At 36.3% G+C, this 15986-nt stretch overlaps 1 protein-coding gene across 1 annotated transcript in view; it reads right to left on the bottom strand.

Annotated features, from left to right (window-relative positions):
- The window catches only part of fat3b (FAT atypical cadherin 3b), an 80709-nt gene that overhangs the window by 55043 nt on the left and 9680 nt on the right, over positions 1–15986 (bottom strand). Inside the window, exons 7-10 of the mRNA XM_028031399.1 lie at positions 12187–12305; positions 10682–10880; positions 2715–2776; positions 329–643 (exon numbers count right to left, since the gene is read on the bottom strand). Coding sequence (XP_027887200.1) covers positions 329–643; positions 2715–2776; positions 10682–10880; positions 12187–12305 — 695 coding nt within the window. The remainder of the gene's footprint in view (positions 1–328; positions 644–2714; positions 2777–10681; positions 10881–12186; positions 12306–15986) is intronic.

Here is a 15986-nt window from a genome sequence, read left to right on the forward strand (position 1 = left end):
AAAACAAGTTGTGATGAGGGCAATTGTGTTGTACATCTTATGATGCTACTGCTGAGTTTAGTGGTTGTGGAAAATTAAAAATACCTGGACTTGTGCCAGTTTAAAAATGGAAAATGCCTTTTCTTCTGCTAACTTTGCCAGGTTGTTCAAGAAAGAAAAATGAATTAAAAAATGTAAATCAAGGTACAGGAGCAACTTTGTGCTTAAAATAGCTTCCAACTTTATCTCAACTAAGGATCTTTGTGGCCTGCCATTTAGGCGTATGACTTATAGTTTTGTCAGATACGCTGCTAACTGCTGTGTTTTATAGTTATTATAAAGCACTCACAGTGAGGATGTCAGAGCTGCCTGCTGTGACCATCTTCTTTGAGGACACCATACCGGTCCTTGGGTCAATACTGAACTTTTCATCCTCATTCCCATCAATAATGCTGTATGTGATGTTGCCATTTGCGCCCAAGTCACGGTCATAGGCAAAGACCCGATAAACAGGTTCACCCCGTTTGTTTCGGTCCCGTTCAGGCAAGCTGATGCGGTAAGTGACCTCGGGGAAGGTGGGCGAGTTGTCGTTTTCATCCTCGATGTGAACTATGACCCAAACGGTGGACTGGCGGGTCGTCACTGGACCGTCGATTACGGTGACCTACATTAACAGCACACATGCAAAGAGGGAGATATCATATAATGAGAACATGCTTTGTCATTTGTGAGGGATTTTCTTTGCAAGTGTATGCATTTATTGACATCTTAAATATTGCTTGTGCTGTGTGAGTGCAGGGCCACGTGGGGCCGAGATCCCGGGAAATCTCTTTGTATTATTGATCTGCCTGAAGCAAAGCCAGAGGTCTGATCGCTGATCAATTGGATCAGATAAGAGTGAAAATCATTGTTGCCAGCCTGACTGCTCACAAGACTATTAATTACAGCCAGGCAGCATGAGTTGGAGTGAAAAACAGTGGACAGCACAGATGGACCAGCACTTCTACTAAAATTGGAGGTCAAATGTACAAACTCATTTAAATGCTTTCATTGCATGTCATTGTTGTTTGATACACTCTAAAACACTAAAAATCTTAAAAATATGGAAAATAAATTACATCCATCTGCACATACATGTTCTAAAATACACTTTTCTGATACAATGTAGCGCTTTATGCTAAGGCTTTCAAAATCAGGCATGCACTATGGATGATAGCATTGATTAACCTTTCATCTGGAAGCCTGTCACCATCTGGTTCTGTTAACACAATGCTGATGTTTTTCTTGCTTTCTTGACAAAAAACACCTTGCTGAATAGGAACATTGTCTCCATTCATAGAAAAAAAAAAGAATAAGCTTGTCATAGAGATAATCTAAGATGGAAATATAAGATCTGTGGAAGTAATCCACTGAAAGTAGTCTTCCTGCAGGAAACATGTTTTGCCCCTGTGTGACGAAACAGTTGGAGTTTTGGGTGAAGTTCAGGGCAAACATAGTTTATTCATTGGCTCTAAATGATAGTTGAACAAAAAGTTAACAGTGGTTTTGTTTATGTGCAAGAGGTTTATTGAGTAAAAGAATATGTATGCATATATTTTTTTTACGGCTGTTGTTCCTTTTCATGTGTCTTCTGTCAGTACAAAACATCAGATGGTGTCTGCAGATTAAGTTATTAAAACATTTATAACCAGTCTCTCCTGATATTCCCCCTGCATGTTTACCCACGATAGTTAGCTGTAACTGCATTTCATATTTTTCTATGTTTGAGTCAGAAAATGGAGAAAATCTTTGACTAAAAATATCATCTGAATGCTTCAACTGCCGTTCCAACCACCACATGAGTAGCATCAGCTTAAAGTGGCTTTTTAGGGCCAAATAACATATTGTGTGGAGAGACTAATATTTTGGAAGCTTAATTACTCATGTATTATTATGCAATACATGTAATATGTACTGACTATGGAATTCAAAAAGGAATTACAATGACTTCATGGTTTGTTAATATCCAAAGAAGGTTTTTCAGGGTAACAATATTAGTAAAAACTGCTGTAGAAATTGGAAAATCTAAAATAATGATATGTGTCCTCTAAATAAAGCCTGTTTGAAAATGCTTTTGCTGCTTCTACCTTGTAGTGCACCATCATAAACTAGATTCCAAATTAGTACACAAGGCAATCAAAGAAAGAAGTGTCTAGACAATTCAGGTGGCACACCACACAGAACACATAACAATGCCACCAAACAGCAGAATTGTGGGTCAGCTGCAGGTTATTTTATTCCATTTCCAACAAGGGCAAAGTGCTTGTAGATTCATTAACATTTGATGACTTGTAAGAAAAGTCGGAGAAAAACAAGTTTGCTCATGTCTCTAATGTCAAGAATCTCTGATTATCAGGTTCATCTGCATGCAGAGCAGCAGCTGCAACAGAAATGGTAATCACAGAGCTATCTGTATGCCCAGTGTCTGCACTTATCAAAATGCTGGACGGAACGACTTGCTCTCCTCTCTGCTTCCATCCTGGAGTGGAGAAGATAACCAATGGTGAGTGATTACATTTAAAAAATCTAAAACCTAGGGTCCAAAACCACAGTCATTCATCACATTTTATGGAGCCTTTAGGACCTGCCAAGGTTGTCCTCCATCCTGTCTTTGTTAATAGCAGGCTGTGGCAGGTGGCAGGGCAGGATAAATAATAATACAATAAACTATGGATACTGTTGGGTTCTTACTGTACCTCTAAAAAGTGCTCTGCCTGATGTTCTCGGTCCAGTTTCCTCGAGGTGGTTGTAATCAGCCCTGAAAATGATAAAAGCAACTTAAAAAAGATCAAGCTCTCTATTACAGCAAGTGAATTATCCTGTTAAGCTGTCTCCCAAATGTGTGGTTACTATATATATAAAATAATTTTGTAAAATTTAAACAAACAGATCCTTGAAATTGGCTTAGCTTTGTTATTGCGCTTCATACAAAGCTCTACAAAATTATAGCCTGCAGCTCTGGCAAAGGCATTCACATTTGGGACATGTTTCAGAGCAGCGTGCAGCTGAGGGTCACTTGGTTAGCCAACAAGCCACCAGGGCAATTTAAGCAGCAGATAAAAGGAAGTATTGAAGCAGATTATCCAGATAGCTAGATGGTTTCACAAAGTGTGAATGCAGGGAAGATTAGGAAATACAAACTTTTTAACTAATCGTTGTTGACTGGCCTATTTTTAGACACGTTTTCCCCCCACTCTATAAATTACAAAATTGTCTTACAGCTACAAGAGCAGTCATTCTTCACCAAAGATAAACCATCCACATCCTGTTACATGCTTATTATTTTTTAAGGATATTACACTTGCTTGGTCTCATGTAGCATATTTAGGCAAATAAGGTTTATTTAATTGCCTGGACAATTATTAGAGTTTTAAATAGAGTGTACCATTAAATTAAATAGGTGCTTTAATTTTTTAAAGTGTGCCTTTTGTCCCAGAGTGCAAATTACAATTTTGTGTAAAAATCTATGTAAAAATTAAAAAAAATTCCATAACATTAAATATGTTTGAGTGACAAATATAGTTTTAGAATGCTTTTATCCTTAGAAGATCCATTTGTGGTACAAGAAACATTTGTGTCTTAGGTCAATTGATCTGTACCCTGCAAGATATGGAAAATATATTGGATGGACGAATATTTGTATATTGAAAAATTCTATCATGAAAGTGAAAATGTTTGCATTGTATCCTGGCCACAGTCTTAAACCAATAAAATGACACCATACCTGATGTTACCATATTGTTTTGCCAATCATCTCTGTATTTAATATAGAGAGCAAATATTTTTATTGAGATGTTGGTGCAAAACATTGTACGCTTTAAGTATCAGAAAGTTGTTGTCCATCAGGCTTAATATTACTGTTTATTGCATGGGCCAAGCACAAAAGAAACAAAAATTCATCACAATAAGCGTGACAATGAAACAAATGACAGGGGCCACAAAACCCCAAGAACAGCAACTCTCATCTTCAACAAGGAGAAAAAATTTAAGTTATATAAATGTTTTCAATAGAAAGATGTAAGAGAAGGGTACTATTATTCACTCAAAGATAAAAAGAACAAATTGAGAAAAAAAAATCAGCAGCAGTGCAACACCACTGCTTCACTGTGAAGGCCAAGGTGCAATTCGTCCTTTATGGGGCCTTTGTCAGTTAAACATATATGTAAACTCTGATTTTGCATATGGAAAAATGGTGACTCAGATTCAGTTTATAAAAATAATCCTACCGCTTGTTTGTAAAGACCGGTTTTATTCATGCTACTATAAGTTTAGACAGCAGGGATAATGCAGCTGAGAAATCACACACACATTAGTAGCGGACAAAAAGGCTAACTGGGGTCAAACCACTGAATGACACAGTTTTATGTAACATCTGTGCTAAGTACAAGTTATGTTTCCTCAAATTCTGCTGGGACACAAATAAAAGGGCCTGAGATCATCAGAGCCAAGATCCTATGGGACTTCCAGACAGGCAGACAGCTGCTGACCAACAAACCAAATGTCAGGGTGGAGAAGAATCAGACAGGTCTGTCTGCCTGTCTGTTGAAAATATTGTGTAATTTACACAAAACAAATTTATAATTATTTTTAAGGATGTTTGTGCTAAATGATTAAAGTCAATGCACCTTAATGGTGATGGTATTTTTGTTTCTGTGTAATGAAGCATTAAAATTAAATGGGACTACTTGAGGCATTTCAAACACTGTGCAATCAACACTCAGAGAATACTCTAAAATCAGCTTCACATATACACTCACACATTTCTGTGCTTGCACATATCATAGTGTCACCTTGGGCTTGCTACGCAGGCTAACTTCAATTAAGTAAATTAGGAGTAAATCTAGAACAGCGGTCCCAAGCTATAGGCGGGGGGGGGGGGGGGGGGGGGGGGGGGGTACCAGAAGGGGAGGAGGGGTTTGTTCAGCAGAATACAGGGCGAGTTAACAACTCTGATGAAAATCAATGATCTACAGCTCACAGCATATCTGAAGTTAAGCTACACTCTATTCTAATTAAACATATGAGGAAAAACGTAGGGTGATGGTTCAATGAACAGCCTCATATTAATACACAGATTAAAGTTCAGAGCAATCTTAAAACTATGGGTCACTTGTGTTTTCTTGTATTTTCTATGAAGTTACATAAAAAAACAATCTAACAACATAGTACTATATAGAGGGTATTTTTTATTATTAAGGGCTACAAAAACAGCAGTGTGGCTGTTTAAGAAGGAATGACTGCTTCCATTTTTAAATATGCTGAAACTCTGAAGCTAAAAGTCACTGAACTCCATTTTTGGAAGAATTTTTACTGTTGCATCTTAATTATTCATCTTGGACTGAATTATATATTTATCCTTGCTAACATAATGCATGAGATACATGTCCCATGTCTAATAATGTGTATTTGTCCTCAAAAACCAGATTCATGAATAGTATGAATATATATGTGCTTCCCGCACATGACACCAGATCAGAATTAGATGCCTGTCTGTCAATTATCTAATTGTGTGCTAGTTTCCTTATCTAACACCAATCATATCCAGCTGAGGCTGGTACTAAAGGGCACAGCCACCAGAACTCTATCACCACACTCTGCAAGCATATATGCTTTTAGAAGCAACGCTCCATCTGACACCCTGTGTCAACACATATCTGTTGTTTTTTTTTACCCCAGAGGTATCGCCGTCAATCACACAGCCGGCGCTCAGCAGACACCACTGTAAACTGTCAAAGCACATTCACGCATTTTGCTCTAATTCAAAGCTCAACTTCAATGCAATTTGGGAATTGTTGTGGTGTCTCAAGCCATCAAATTGACATTTTGTGAGCAAAAATGCATTACTTTGCTTCATCCAAGATTTACTCTTCAAAACAATTTGAAAATTCAACAGACAGGTCAGGAGTTGGGTTCATAACATTGTGAACACTCACTTCACGAAAGCATATCAATCAGCTAGAGTTTGTTTATTAATCTCTCCAAGAAAGTTTCAGACTGTAAACAAGGAGAAGTAATTCAGAAAATAACGTAAATTATACATTTGAGATCACATGATTAAAATGATATATTTTCAGACATTGTATTAACTATAGTCATCTTTTTTCCCCCTCTGCTCCACAAGGAGTTTATATCCGCAACAAAAGGAGACCTACCTCAACATAGACTGAAAGGTCACATCGAGAGTAAGAAACCATTAATTCAAGGTCACATATGTAGAAAGGAAAATGTGCAAAGTGGCTTTGAATCATCAGAATTCATGCTAACTGTCTTGGGTTTTTCTTTAATTGAGAGGCATAGTATCTCCAACAATAAGATGTTTTTTTTTTTTTAAATCTATCTAATTCCGAACATTATTTTGCAAAGTACAGAACAAGAACAGCCAAAACACTGTCTGCATTATAAGAAAGATTACTGTAAAAGCTAAAAATAGTTGGTGTGTATTTATATTTTTTAGGTACTGCATTACTTTACTGTATACATAATATTAAATCACAGTATCATTCAAAGCAGTCTGCCAGGGAAAGGGACATAAAATGTAACCTATGTACTGAGTAACTTTGTGTTTCATTTACAAGACCTTGTTTTATGCTACAGAATTTCAAAGCAATCCTTGTCCCAATCCCACAAATCGCACTTGGTCCTCAAAACCCAAAATATCCTGGAGGTAGGAGCTTAAAGCTGCATGCAATTATAGATCTATCTCAAAATCTACCCAAGAGAACAGTCTCATTCATCTTTTTGCATTTAATGGACCATTTAATGGACATAGAAGGCCGACAGCAAGAACTTGACTGGAATATTACTGGTGTTAATGTTGCTGGTTTGTCAGAGAACCCCGACCATAAATTTATCCATTTTAAGTATATGTTATTGCAGTTATTAATCTCCACAGAAAAGCTATCCAGTCACACATATTGTACATTAGGTGTTTTATTTATTTTTTTTGCTTGTTTTTAACACACCGTTTGCTGGAAGCTCCTAAAATGGTTTCTTTTGGTCTATTATATTAAAAAAGTAAAATTTGAGTTGACAAAGGACCTCTTTCCTGTTTCAGAATACGTCTTTGATGAATCAGTTGAGTAAATTGTGGTTGTCAAACATGGAGTGGCCAAAACAGAAGTTTTAATGCATTGTAATCCAAGTCTAAGAATATTAAAATTATGTGAAAAAAAATTGTGTAGATCTAATCTTTTATCCTTCAAGAATCCATAAACTGAAGTTTGAAAATCTCTCCCCTTTCTCCACCTCACCCTGAAAAAATGTAAAAAAAAAAAAAAAAAAGTAAAAAAAATCCATCTGCATCATTTCCATTTGATTGAGGGCCAAAACTATACTTTTCATAAACTGCCACACAAAATTCTTACAAGTTTTACAAAGGGCCTTAGGGACAGACTTTGGACATATTAAATTAAACCATATAATACTGTTATATTTTTAATATTTGATTTAGTACTGTCACACTATGGTATTTTTGCTAAGGTTATAGCATTACAAGAATCTCATACCAGAAAAGAGGGGGGTAACTCCTGCACACTGTTGAACTTGCAAACTTTCATTGGTCACATTACAATGCTTGAACACTCTCAAATTGGAAATGGTATGTCTGACCAATAGCACCCAACTGTCAGGTCATTATTTATTCAGTATAAATGTTAAAATCAATACAGAAAAACCCTAACCTCTTTATTATTTACATATTAATGAGCAAGAATGCCACAACACCTTTTGCTAACAATGAAAAATAGTTTAAAACAAATGACTCCATTTCCATACCCTGATGTGTCTTCTTTTTGCATGAAATATTGCTCGAAACTAATCTGAGCACTTTCTTAGAATGTTAATTAAAATGTATTAAAATATCATTAATATTATAAATATGTTTTCGTGAAGTAATGAATAACAGACAAGTTGAGAAAGTATTGAGTTGTTTGAAAGACACAGACAGCAGGGCTCAGATGGCTAAATGCTCCCCTGAGACACAACAGACAGCACAGATAAGTACTCAAGCTCAAAAACAATGTTATTTTCATACCGCAGTGTGTTGTTGTGAGATAATGCTTTTTGACTGTTTGCAGCTGAACCTCCCTTTCCAACACAATGATGTAACAATTAATCAATTGATTCAATTGTCACACTATGTCTCTTTCCCTCCCATGCAAACACAGACACACATTATTCATAGATACAGCTGTTGGGTGAGCATTCTAATCTGCTGAATAACAAATTGATTCAATATGCTGTTGCACCTGCATTAACACTAATCGCATCAGAGGGATGCATCACAACAAACCCACTGACTCATTATTACAGCTACGCGATCTGTGAGAGAATGCCTTAGTGTTAGGTCCAGGTTACATATTAATGAGAGAGTGAGGGGCAGAATGTCTCTAATAGGATCAATATTAGCCTTCTCACCCGGGTTCAGTCTGCTTCACTACATAATGTCAATAATACAGCCATAATGCACAAAAGCATTTTCAAACAGTAGTGGAGAATGACAAATGGAGCCACCAGCTTCGATTTAAAGCTTTGACATGCATACACATACCATTAGGAAGTTCCCTATTTTTAACATCAGAGCGACGGTTGACATGCTGCATGTTGCGTATAGGACATTGGTTTTTGATCATTACATCGACAGTTCCCTGAGTGCAAATTATGCTTGAGTTAAAAAGGCTTCATAAATGCTTTTGGTTGTTTGTTGAATCACTTAAAATGTAATCTAGGGCAGTAACAAAGACCTCACAAGACTGGGTGGGTTTAGAGGTATGGGATTTGAATAAAACATTACTATATAAAGCATCATTCTTTAATGTACATGTCAGTCATTGCTTAGAATCCACTGTGGCCTCCCTAAACTTCACATTTGACAGATTCATGTGACATACACATCATTTTCTTTTTCCTTAATATAGTTTGTGTTTTGCACAAATATTGTGACAGTTCTGAACAACTTGATTAGTAATTGAAAAGAACAAATGGTTTACTTTTTTATTATCTTAAACCAAAATTATAAAAGGTAAAAGTCAAAACAATGTTTGACAGTGATTCAATCTTTTTCCCCAGAAGATTAAAAGTTGGAAAGGATGTTCAGGCACAGTGCTCTGACATGATATGTCATTTTAACAGGCTGCTGTGTAAATCATCTTTTGTGAGCCTGTTAAAATATGTATGAGAAATCTGAAATGTGCGGATGTCAGAGAAAATTTGCACAAATCATCTCAACAGTGAGGTCACATAAAAACTTTGAAAAGCAGTCAAGAAACCAAAGTTCCAACCATGTTTCTGAACTTTGCTGATTCTTCTCACAAGACTTTACAAAAACATCTTTCAGATTTAACAGAACAATGCCTAAAGCAGTAGAACAAAGCCTACTGCAGCACCATATAAAAAAATAAAACTACCTGTAATTACATTGTTTAGGGGCAATGTCTATTGGGCTTAAAGATTATAGATTTAAGAAAATACAAAAGGAAGTGTGGAAGTGGAAGGGGTAAGAGAAGTGGGCTGTTGTGGCACATTTCTCATTTTAGCTGGAGGCTATAGCAGTCTGAGGCTAGATAAGAAGACATGATAGATTCAAATGAGCCCTAAATCTGTTGTTCCACTGCTTCCTAGTTTGGCATTTATCTAGGTAATATCTAGGTATATTAATATACCTAGATAAATGATTCTTCGGACTAAATAGGAGTATATGATGGGAATTTCATGAAACATCAAGTCTGTTTAATGGCTTGGAAGTACGTATATCACTCTTGTGCTCTCTTGTTCTGAATGGGATAAGGAGTGTAGTATTTGAACCAGTGGCAGGACTGTGTGTGTCAATGCAGAACACATACAGTATTCATTCACTGTAAGACAACTTCTATATGTCAAATGTGTAGCAAGGAGATGCTGGGACACAATGTTCCCTGAGCATAATGACAAAGAAAACAGACAAAATAAATACAAAAAGATAAATGGTATATTGTTGTGGTTATAGCAAAATAGCAAAAATTGTAACAGACGTTTTTGTTTGTACCTTTTAACAGAATGGTGGTCCATATGAATGAGTATTTGAGCTACTTGTGACAGACCAGTTCCGCACATTTTATAACCTTTTAGTCTGTGGGCAAATGGCTAAGGAGGGTCATCATGTGTTCTTAGAAACTAATAAAGGTAGTTGCATTTACCTTAAATAAGAAATACACTTGTACTTAGCCTTAATGAGATGAAGTCACCTTGACCTGACACCACTGACAAAATGCCTGTGGATTAGGGAAAGTAAATGGTGCATACTTCTGTGCTGCTCTTGAATCTTATTTTAGTTTTTCCTTTTTGTTTCCTACACATTAATGTCCACTGGGATTTAAATCCTGAATTTTATTTATTCCAGGTGTGCTGCATCATAGCACTTGACGTAGCCTACTAATAACACTTTTTTACTCTTGTTTTTACCTTATATTGAGTAAAATATATTCTAGCACTGTAACTCTTACTTGAGTTCAATCTATGTCTGACAAACTAAAGCTCATGAAGACTGGAGGAGATATTGTGGGAAGGCATAAGAAGCAAAGTGTCCCATTGAAATGTTTACTAATAATAGTGCAGTCCTAGAAGAAATCATCAAGTTACACTGCAAATATACTTGAGTAATGTAGCATACCATGTCGGAGAACCTTACCTGTTTTGGGGTTAATAGAGAAGAAATTCTGTGGGTTCCCTGCAGAGATGCGGTAACTCAGACGGGTGGGTGCTGCTGTAAGGTCAGGGTCCTGTGCTTGAATACGAATGACTGACACATCCTTTGGAGAGTTCTCCTTGACGACTGGGTGGTAGATAGGATCAGATGTGAGTGGAGCATTGTCATTGACGTCTTCGACCTGGTGGAGAAACAATAGCAAATCATAATACTAGGAGGAGAAACAGGCAGGAGAAAAAGACCAAGATTGGGTATTGAACTTGTATAGGCATCGTTGTTTGGATTCAGTCTGAATATCCACTATATCTTGGTTGGAAATTGATGTGTTGGGACCTGAACTGACAATGCTGATAAAACATGACCCTCTGAATCAGCATGAACGCAAGAAGAAAATGTATTTGCAGATTTTAGGAGTGCTTACTAATCAAAGGACCCCAGGTCTGTGTTGATATGTTATTAATCAAAACATGGAAATTTATTTACCAGAAAATGTCATAGATGTCACACTTTAAAAGCACAGTGAATTGATTTGCCTCCTAACAGCATAGATCTGTAATATTTATGGGAAACAGCGAGTTGATTGAGCGTTTGCTGAGAGGCATGGAGAGCAAAGACAGTTCAGTCACTGAATGAGAAGCGCCTGCTCCTGATTCATTTCTCAGTTTTTGTCTGTGATAAAAAGGCCAAGAGTAAAGCGCCTAATCAGATCACTACACTCAAATATCCCAAGGTGAGAAAGGGCTGCCGATTAAATATGCTTCTAACTTATGTGAGACGGTTCTTCTAACAGTGATGAATTCCAGTTCTGAGACAACAGATTGTTTTGTAGCTGAACCAAATTCAAAGAATGGTCCAGTGGTTCATTCAGAAGAGAGATTGCCTAGCACAATGCTTTAAATAGTAACACATGGAGAGTTTTTGCTATGTTACTCTCACTTCAGCTGCAGCGCTACCCAACAATATTCCACAAACAGCATAACCCCCAGCTATATGTTGACAAGCAGTGAATAACAATCACTGACATACAAAGCTCCTGACCTTTCAAAAGACCACTAAAACCTTTCTAGCAACGAACACAAAGATACTTGCCTAATACCACATACAATCAAAAACTCTAAGTCAACTATTGGATTTTCTGTTGCAATTACCACAGGACACATCTAGCGAGAAACAAAAGACTAATTTGTGGAAAGCACCTTATGCCCTGTACCATGTATTGTGGAGAATCTGTGATGTGGTTCTGAGGGCTTGTTTCTCTACCCTAAGAAGCTAGCTTAAAATATTAAACTATTTAAAATATCAGGATGTTTAAAAAGCGATGCTTCTTGTCAAAAAAATGCCTAAATTCCCTTTAAAATCTCATTTTGAATGTTACTCTTGAACTTTGTATAATCATCTTATAATGCTAATGAATGCTCACACCTCTACATTTGATATTTGGCATGCACTATATACAGACAAAAAAAATCTCAGCAAATGATCATTACCTGAATGAAGACTTCAACTGAAGCTGACATGGGCGAAATCCCTCTGTCTGTGGCATACACAGTGAGCCAGTAGGAGTTTTTGGTCTCACAATCCAAGTTACCAGCAGTATAAATCATCCCTGTTGAGGAAACAGAAACATTAATGCAGCCGTGACTTGGTTAGACAATGCCAATGTATGTCTTTTAGGTGGGTGGAATGTAGATTGGGTATTATCAAAGGGATACATCCTTAAAAGGTCTCGTGGGAAAAGTCTTTGAATACTAAGTTTCCTGTTGCAAAGAGACACATTTAAACTTAACTCTGTGTCCTGGCTTCAGTGACATTCACAGGCATTAGTAGCGCCTCTGTAGTCACCTTCAATGTTTCAGCCTCTCTACAGCTAATCACAGCTGACCAAACTGCTCCCACTGCTATTTGCTCAGTGCTAAACGTACTCTGAACTGCCCTGCACCAAACAAAAAACACCCAGACACTCATACACCCTGACTGAGGCGTGTTTAGTGGCCTTAAGGAAGATGAGTGGCTGACAGCTTTGGTGACCTCTTCAGGGACAAAAAGAACATGCACACACACACAAACACACACACCCAAGATGACAAATGGAAGCCTCTTTTATTACTTTCTATAAATCAGTCATGCTGCATTGTCTAAACTTTTAGGAATGACACAAAAACACTCATGCCTTCATGACCTAACAAAATTCTTTTTTTATGTTATATATGTCATGCCAGCATAGCAGAGCAAGATTTTAAATCCCAGTTTATTTAAATATATTTGAATAAACTATGTAGAAAAAGCAACTTCTGGTTGTGTGGGAAAGATTTCCCTCTAAAACCCAAGAGTACCTATTACTAGCAGGACTCTGTTTTCAGCCTCAGATGTTACATTGTTCACCTTTAAAAACTGATCACACATTCCAAAAACTGTTGCTTGCTTGCAAATTTGCACTTCTCTGCCTGAAAACTCAAATTTAATACCTCTTAGATTAAAGTGCTCTCCTCTGGATTGCATCATGCTACTCACATTCAATCCTGCTCAAGCTGGATTTATTTAAATTTTCTTTTTCTCTTTTGCAAAACTTTGTTATGATTTTGCCCAAAAACTGATTCATGGAATAGTACAACAGCATGTGGGACTGACATCACTGCATACAGAAAACTAGTCAAGTAAATTCAGCAGTACAAACTGCAGACCACTGATAAGAAATACAAACCAATTATCCAGTTCATATTAGACAAAACAGTACAGGTGAGGAAGGTTGAGAGTTTCACACAGTTTCTTCAAGACGTCTGAGGAAACCTACGATCTAGTGCAGTTTTGCTTTGCATAGGAGATTATTCCTTCCAAAACACATGGCATGCATTTTCCAAATATGAACTTGTTTTTGATCTCTGATGTTTCACTGATCTTTCTCTAACCCTTGCAAATGGGCTTTAAAAATTATGCTTGTTTAGAAATATGCTTTGCTCTCTCAAAACTATGTTTGTATGCTTAAATTTACCATCTCTCGCATAAATATTCTGATTGCATCATACTTCTCCATGTAAACCACCCTGCTCAGTTTGTTCTCAGCTGTTCATGGATTATTTTTATTGTACAACAAAATGCAGTAGCTCTGCCTAATAGCAAATAAAATTATACTGTGTTACAGTGCCTTCTTTGCAGTGTGGTAACATTATCTACAAAGTTTATTCAGGATAAAGCTAAGTGAATTCAACAATAAGAATGTTGTACGTAGTAGATACTCAAAAGGTAAAAGCTGATTTTTTTAAAACCTTTTTTAACCTTTTAAAACCTTTTTTAAATCATTAAACCTTCCTGCCCACAGCCATGAGAGAGTAAGAAAAAGGTACAAAAGTTTGTCAAAAAAAAGTACATAAAACTGCAATTATAGAGTATTTTTATGGTCTTGTTGGTCCAAATGATTCCTTTCATTAATGACGAAATAGTTCTGAAATATCCAGGCCAAATTACACAAACAATTAAGCAGTGTGACTCATTACTGAAATAGATGAAATATATTTTCTGCAAGTTAAACATATTGGTAATGTGCTTTATCAGTAAACCCTCATTTAGTTTCATGAAACTTGTCAGAGAGATGTTTTTAAGTGTGATATATCTGTTTATGAACTGAGATGATTTAAAGTGAATCAGCTATAGAATATTTGCCAAATGCTGGAAATGTGGATGTTGGAATTGCATCACACTACATGTTCACAACTGCCTAACAAATTGGCACTGAAGTATAGAACTTGATTAATTTACAGTCTTTGATTACTGCTCAGAAATGAGAAGTAATCATTTACTCTGGGTCTTATATGGTTATCAAAACCCAAATATTGCTACTATACCTGTTGCTTATTAGAGTCCCTTTGCAAAGACAAACTTAATTACCATTATTAGAATAGATTAAAATAAATAGCTACTGATTAGTATTTAAAAACATTTTGTGACCTTGAGATGAAAGTGCGAATTGATGTGCCAAATTAATCTTTCATATTTAAACCATGTTGCAGCAAAGTGTTCCAGACTATCTTGGAAGTGCTTTAAGATCTTAACAACCAGGTTTATTTTTACTTGCTTGTGGCTTTAATTCTTGAATGTTCATAGTACTTGAAGTTTTGAACTCTGTTTTAAACTACGTTTCAAATATTAATTTGCAAATTGCTTAATGCAGACATACATACAATCTGCCCTGCAAGGTCGGTCATTATTTGCTTATTTTGGACACCTGAAATAATGATTGGAACACCAGTTTCTACATAATGCTGATATTATTGAACCTTCACTAAGCTGCAGCTGAGCAAGGGATTTCCACCAAGTCAGGTCATGGCCATATCTGCATGCATCCCTTAAAAAAATGACAGATGGGAAATAAACACATTGGCTAAATAATATGTATATATACAGTACAGACCAAAAGTTTGGACACACTTTCTCATTGAATTCAATGAGAAAGCGTGTCCAAACTTTTGGACAGACCAAAAGTACAGACCAAAAGTTTGGACACGCTTTCTCATTGAATTCAATGAGAAAGTGTGTCCAAACTTTTGGTCTGTACTGTATATGTATACTGTATATTAACACTGTTAAGATTATATCAGTGTAATGTGACAGTGTAAAATCATGTGCTGAAAGCATAATCATGGCAGAAAGTCCTTTTCATACATACTAAAGATGCACCAATCAGCCAACTTAGTGTAAATTATCTTCAATTGTGATCTGCAGCCTACAAAATTTATACAAAATTCTAGTTTTGTATACAGTAAATGAATCAAAACTAAAAACTCCCAAAATATTTGTTTCATCAACCAACAGTTTGATACACATTTTTGAGTTGAAAACAAAACAAAAAAAAGATCTTGTAATTCCTTAGTTTTATGAAGGATTCAAAATTACAAACACTATGAAAAACAATCATGACAGAACTGGCCAAAACTGGAATCAGCTGGTAAGCCCTCAACAAAGCTAGTAGTCATTACCAGCCAAGAAAAGACTCATCATTGTATCTGTAATACTTACCCTGAACTCCTACAATCTTCAATAAAAGATTGAAGATTTTATGTTTTATTATGTTTTATATATATTATAAAACATAATATATATTATTTATTATACGTCTCTTCTCTAACTTTGCTAGTCAGCCACAAACTCCCCATGTACTTTCACACAAATCAGGTGTTAATAATGGGAAAACCATCAATTAAATTAGGACTAAGCAGCCAACCCAGGACACATGCAATGCATGGCAAAAGTGTTTGCTGAGACACATGCTTGCCCTGTTGTCCTTGACCATGTC

The sequence above is a fragment of the Xiphophorus couchianus genome, chromosome 11 (genome assembly GCF_001444195.1).
Source record: "Xiphophorus couchianus chromosome 11, X_couchianus-1.0, whole genome shotgun sequence".
Lineage (NCBI taxonomy): Eukaryota > Metazoa > Chordata > Actinopteri > Cyprinodontiformes > Poeciliidae > Xiphophorus > Xiphophorus couchianus.